General features: G+C 41.2%; 1 protein-coding gene across 1 annotated transcript in view; it reads left to right on the forward strand.

Moving 5' to 3' along the window:
• The first annotated feature begins 3,803 nt into the window (after window positions 1–3,803).
• The window catches only part of LOC119417349 (tumor necrosis factor receptor superfamily member 14-like), a 4,844-nt gene continuing 1,754 nt past the window's right edge, over window positions 3,804–6,893 (forward strand). The window contains exons 1-4 of the mRNA XM_037684555.1: window positions 3,804–3,842; window positions 4,083–4,176; window positions 4,414–4,539; window positions 5,491–5,646. Coding sequence (XP_037540483.1) covers window positions 3,804–3,842; window positions 4,083–4,176; window positions 4,414–4,539; window positions 5,491–5,646 — 415 coding nt within the window. The remainder of the gene's footprint in view (window positions 3,843–4,082; window positions 4,177–4,413; window positions 4,540–5,490; window positions 5,647–6,893) is intronic.

Below are 6,893 nucleotides of genomic sequence, written 5' to 3' on the forward strand. Positions count from 1 at the left end.
CAGAAGGAACAAAACGCAACATCGACATGCTACTACTATAATTACTATATTTGTAGGCAGGCCAGAAAATACCACCCATCAGTACTAAAATACTGGACCCCCTGGCCTGGGTGGAGTTTGCATGTTCTCTCCGTGCACCTGTGGGTTTTCACCAGGTACACCAGTTTCCTCCCACAGCTTAAAAACGTGCGAGGACTCTTCTTGTCCAGTCTTCTTTGAGTGGCCTCGTGTGTCAACGGTGCGTACGCTGTAGCCACCGATTTAGTTTGGTCTGGTTGTGCAGCCGCGAGCAGCACAACAGGTGCCTGAACTCAGGCTGGACATTTCTGTAAACTCCATTTATTAAATAAATGTAAAAGTGTTTTCTGCTAAACTGAATGCAAATAACCCGCGGTCCGTGCTCCCCCATCATGGAACTGCTATTTCTGGTGTCTGACAGGAAGTTGTGCACATAATCGTTTCTACAGTAGAGGCACCAGAATAAGGTGGATGTCTTTAATGCGTGTCCACATGTTCCTGCTGGATCTGGTGCATTATTATGTACGAAAAAGAAACGGAAGTGTTTCGTTTAGATGCAAAAAGCATTGATGAACCTCTGACGCCAGATGTGACATTTAAAACAACCAAAAAGGCAAAAGAGACCAAAGAGATGTGGTTCTTTAAATCCTTGATGCATCAGGTGCTTAACATGACCACAAAAGTTGTAGAAAAAATGATTTTATTTTAAAACGATACCATAAAACTGAGTTCATAGAAGTCAGATAAAAGTGGGGATGTCGTTCTTGTCCAAGCTAGTAAAATAAATACAGATTTTTAAAAAAATATGCCATATGCTACATGAAAATTTATAAAAACATATAAAAAGTCTTGATTAAAAACATATGCCATAAAATCTGAAACCCCCAAATAATGTCTTTCTATTCTAGACACATAGTTCAACAAGGATTTGACATCACAAAGTCATGTTACAAGAAAACTATTGAATTGAAATTATTTAAAAGCAGAAAATGCATTGATTTTACAAAATCATTCAAATGAGTGTGTCGCATCTGTCAGGTCTAGTAAAGTAATTTAACATTAGTTTGTGTCAGTGTGGGTGACGTGATGTTGATTTTTGTCTCTCAGAGAGTTGGTGGGTAATTTGTTGACCGTCCCTAAGCGAACGAGAAGAGGGTCTCCCAAGTAGGTATCTCCAAGTAGGTATCTCCAAGTAGGTATCTCCAAGTAGGTATCTCTGCAGACCAAAAGTGGGCTTCTGAGATGTTAATCTCAGATTGGTTGTAGAAAATTTGCCTTGTTGCCATGGTTACGCATCATAACAAATGTCCAAAACTATAAAAGTTTAAGTAAAAATCCTTCCAGCTGCACAGCATTCGATACCAGAGGAAACAATCACCCAAAAAAATGTGATTTCCATCCAGAAAAAGGAATTAAAGTTTCCAAAAGTTTTTTTGGCCAATCAGATGTGGCTGCCAACGCCCATTTTCCTCTAGTCCAATCAGATATGGTCCACCGGATACGCCCATTTTCCTATAGTCCAATCAGATATAGCCACCGGATACGTCTCGTCCAATCAGATGTGGTCTCCCAGATACGCGAACCTCCGCGGCTCGGAGGAGGAGGAGGGGGTCAGACTGAGGGCGGTGTTCCCAAATCAGAGTTCTTTAATCGAATCGAGCGAGAAGAAGACACCGCTGACTCCACGGAGCTCGAAGATCAGCCCTAAAACGAACTTCACTTCACGGCAGTAACTTTTGTTTCGTTCCGCCATCACTAGCTGTTACATTTCAACTAGTTCTTTATTCCTCACTGAACTCCGCTCCAACTTTGGTTTATGAGTCACGTGACGGTAAGTTTACCAAGTTCTTGTTTTCTTCCGTGTGTTGTTTTGTTGTTGTTTATTTTTATTTTATAATGTCGTCAAGCCTCCTGCGACTTGTTACATTTCCTGTTTAAAAAAGCACATCCATCATCTTTTACCCGCTTCTTCCATTTTTGGGTCACGGGAGTCGCCGGTGCTCAAAAGGACACATGTTGCTTAATATTTAATCTGTTGTTGTTGCCTTGGTAATGTGTGTATATTAGTCCCTCGTTTTTCGCGGGTGATCTGTAACCTGAAGCCCAGCGATAAGTGAAAAACAGCCACACTGTGCAATATTCTAAACATGCATGTTAGGCTGACTGATAACTCTAAATGCTACATGTGTTGGATGTTGCAGCGTTCTCCGTTAGACGGTGTCTTCAGCTCGAGGAAACTCGACCTGTCTTCCAAGAATGGACCGGACAGGACCAGTGTGGACTACTGTAACTCTGGTAAAACACCTCTTTCACATCAGCCCACATGTTCACAGGAAAATATTGGTTTCCTGTCAAAGCACGCTAAAACTAAAGAAGCCATCGATAATATTCTGGTTTCCTCTCGCTCGGACAAGTTCAAAAGCATCTCGTGAAAAACATTTGTTTATAGAAAACTTGTTCAACATGCTGTGCAATTTTCTTTTACACGTTTTTCCACCTAAACTTGTCGCAGAACTACTTTAAATTTAAACTACAATCCTGATTCTGAGAAAGTCGACAGGTTGTTTAAAATGTAAAAAAATAAAAAAAATAATGAATGCAATGATTTCCAAATTTCATAAACTATTTTTTCTTTATTCACAGTGGAACATAACGAACACACGAAATGTCAAAGCATTAAAAAAAGAATCATTTTGAATTTTATGGCAACAATATGACATCTTTAACTCTCAGCCTTGTCCTGTGTGAACAGAAATATCCTCCGTCTTAAAACCTTTAGATAACATCAGTAACTAGAGAAATTTAATTTCATGCAAAAATGCCGTCTGAAGGCTTATTGCTGAAGAACTTGCTGAAAAACAACTGAAATAAGCTAAAGCTTAAATTAGCATAAGAACGCAGAAAGAACATGTTTATGCAATTAGGCTGAAAGAAGCAGAAATGAGCCCAAAAAGTGGAAATTATCTGATAAAAGCTGAAATTAGCAAAAACAGCTGAAAAGTAGCTAAAAACGCAGAAAGAAGCTTGATTACAAGAAGGAAGTGGAGAGAGCACATTTTGGCTGAATTAGGCTGAAAAAAGTTTAAATGAGTTAAAAAAATTGGAATTAGCTGAAAAAGCTTAAATTAGCATTAAAAACAGCTATATAGAAGCTGAAATAGCAGAACTAGCTGAAACGCAGAAATAAGCTGAAAGGAGCAAAAGGAATTTGGAAGAAGCACAAAAATGTTGTAGTTAGCTGAAAGACTCTGAAAGGAGCACAAAACAGCTGAAAACACAGCTGGAAGTAGCTGAAATAAATGTTTACATTTGCTGAAAGAAGCTGAAGCAGAACAAAATGTGAAAGGAGCAGTTAAAGGTTGTAAACGGAGCTAAAGATCTGAAGGATGTAAAATGAGCTAAAGTCATTTCCTATGAGGAAAAAAAATGGCAGAAAAAGCTAAATATTTCAAAAAGCTAAAGTTGCACAAATACCAAAAGTCACAGCAGGATTGTCCTGAAAGAGCCGAACGTTTTTATTCTTGTTGAAATAGTTTGAAAACTGTGAAACGAAAAACTTGCAGAAGAAAAATGCATCACAGTAGAGCGCACGCTTCATGAACGTTCACACATTTACAGATGACCAGATATTCAAAGTCTTCAGTTTTACGTTGAAGAACTTGATTATGACATCATTCCTCTGTTTTAGTTCTTCACAGACAGAACCTCCGCCCGTCTTTACTCCTGAGAGATTCAGCTAAACGTGTCGTTCTTCTTGTTGTGGCTGTCGCCGAGGGGGTTGACAGATGCAGTTGGGTGTGGTGGTGGTGGTGGTGGTGGTGGTGGTAGCTGAGATTCATGCCCAGTGCCTCTGAGCACTAACGATCATAGCACTGACCAAAACATCTGCCACCATTTCTTAAACTAAAACTTAAAAGGGAAAGATGGAGGGACGTGTATTATTCAGATATCACGAGGTCTTTTTGTATTTTTCTCACCACCACCATCTGAATGTTTTTAATCTCACTAGCCTCTGCTTGAATTGAATCAATAATAACATTAATAATTTCTGTTTGTCTTCACAGATGCTGGTGCTGGGAGTCGTCTGCGTTCGTACCCTCATGTGTGATGAAGCAGAGTATCAGACCGGGGCACAGTGCTGTCCTCTGTGTGGCCCCGGTACACGTTAAAAACACGTTTCACTTTGTTTTAAATCAGACTCTCACAGTTGTTGATGTGAATTTAACAAACACAATTCATTCAACGTAATTATAGATTCTAGTTCATGAATAATTAGTTAAATTGTGTTTATGTGTTGGTTGTAATAAAGACGATGGTCTAGTCAGCAGTAAACTTTATTCAACATAAATGAATTAACCAGTCGTTGAGTTTGATAGTTGCTTTGCCTTCCAACAGGAATGCGAGTTGAAAAAGACTGCACCGATTTCACAAGTACAGCATGTGTGTCCTGCACAGACGGGACTTACATGGACAAACATAACGGACAAAAGGAATGCAAAACGTGCAGCCGCTGCGAGCCAGGTCTGATTTTTCTTTTTAATTTACCGTATTTTTCGGCCTACAAGTCAGAGTTTTTTTGCATCTGTGACTTATACTCCAAAGCAACGTGTTTATGGATTTTTTTCCATATTTATAAACCAATTGTTACTGAGATGTGACCGTTTTCATTCATTCTGACTGAAAATATTGAACACTACCTTTTTGGCACTTGAGTAGTACGGCATGCCGTTGTGTCATGTAATAGGTAAAAGTGGTTATTAGTGACACAGTCGACTTGCCACAGTGTGCCGCCTTCGTCCAGCTCGCTTGGAGCAACCGTCAAATCAGCTTAATTTTGCTGCACCACCTCAGAGAAATGCAGATAATTTGACCATTAAAGTGCATTAATTAAATAAAAGTTCAGCTGAGACGCACCTTTACTATAAAGTTGAACAAACAAATAATTGTTTTTAGGTGGTTATCTTGTTAAATTTTGAAGAAATACGCAGCGACTCATCCCTCAGCGCGTTCCGACTTCTGCATATCGACTTTTGAAATGCAGCTGATTTGACCGTTAAAGTGCATTTATTACGTAAAAGTTCAACTGAGACACACCTTTACTATAATTTAGAGCAAACAAATAATTGTTTTTAAGTGTTAATCTCGTTAAATTCTTGTTAAAGTCCTCCTGTGCACGCTCCAGCGACCGCCATTTGGCAGCCAATCGATTTTTGGCACAACGCCGGCCCACATTTCCAGGTTGTCAGCGGTGACGCAGAATAGAAGCGACGTATTTATGTGGGGTTTTTTTCACTTTATTAGACATGCACTGTATTTGGACAGATGCGACTTGTAGGGCGGTGGAGGGAGGAGGAGCATGACGGAGGAAACTCATAATACCAAAGAGTCTTCCCGTCTGAAAACAAAAATCTGTTGATCAAGCAAACGGGAACGTTCTGCTTCCGCCTGTGTAACCCCTCTGTTTGTTGACAGGTTCTGGACTGGAGGTCAATCAGTCTTGTGCTTTAACGTCAGACACCGTTTGTAAACCACTGGAGGGATTCTTCTGCACTAACTTCAGCTCGAGCAGCTGTTCAGCAGCTCAGAGACACAGCAGCTGCACACCAGGACGATACATGAGCCACACAGGTTGGTTAGACTTCACATCACGCAGTTCGGTCGGTAAGAATAAATCTAAACTGTCGGTACGAGTCTGCACAAACAGCCAGTACTAAAAGGAATGAGCAGAGTTCGGGGCCCGACATACTCCATCTGACTCATTTGGTGTTTGAAGAGTCGTACAGCTGAACGTCTGAGCACATTTCCACATCGACGAACACGCCCACAAACATGTGACCAGTCACTCGCTACACGGCGTAGGAACCTGTGAGGAAAAGTTTGTTGTGTCGAGAAGGGGCGAAGCTGCGCTGAAAACAAAATGATGAAAGGTTCGTTATGCAGATGAGACGGTGAGAGCTGACTTCAGCACTTCAGATGGCGTCTGCAGGCCCTTTGTGCTGAACGTTAAGAAGAAGAGCAGCTCTGTAAACATCAGCTCCAGCAGCGTCTTCATGGTAGTCCGTTTGAAAAGAGCTGCTTTATGCAAACCTTTGTAAGAAGTAGGGGTGTATGTGCACAAACATCATTTTTCTAGATGTCTGACAGGGTCAGAGAAAAGCATCACATTTACCTTCACCATTAATTTACTATTGACGGTGAAGCTGCTGAGGCGCTGCATCAAAATAAACATCTGGGAACTGGTCTCAATGACAAACTGACCTTTGACCCCCAGGTCAACTCACTTTTTAAGAAGGCCCACCAGAGACTGTAATTTTTATCTGAAGTTCTGTGGTTTTAATGTTGGTTCTACTTTTATGAGAATGTTTTACTGAGTCTCTTAACTTTCACCTTCATCTGTTGGGTTGGACGTTTGACGAGCAAAAACAGGAACAAACTCTCAGATTGTCAGGATGTGCAGCAGAACTGCTGACATAGCCCTGCAGAACCTCACTGACCTACAGAACCTCACTGACCTGCAGAACCTCACTGACCTGCAGAACCTCACTGACATGCAGAACTTCACTGACCTGCAGAATCTCACTGACCTGCATAACCTCACTGACCTACAGAACCTCACTGACCTGCATAACCTCACTGACCTACAGAACTTCACTGACATGCAGAACCTCACTGACCTACAGAACTTCACTGACCTGCAGAACCTCACTGACCTACAGAACCTCACTGACCTGCAGAACCTGACTGACCTGCAGAACCTCACTGACCTACAGAACCTCACTGACCTGCAGAACCTCACTGACCTACAGAACCTCACTGATCTACAGAACTTCACTGACCTACAGAACCTCACTGACCTGCAGAACTTCACTGACCTA

The sequence above is a fragment of the Nematolebias whitei genome, chromosome 11, assembly GCF_014905685.2.
Source record: "Nematolebias whitei isolate Nwh7 chromosome 11, NemWhi1, whole genome shotgun sequence".
Lineage (NCBI taxonomy): Eukaryota > Metazoa > Chordata > Actinopteri > Cyprinodontiformes > Rivulidae > Nematolebias > Nematolebias whitei.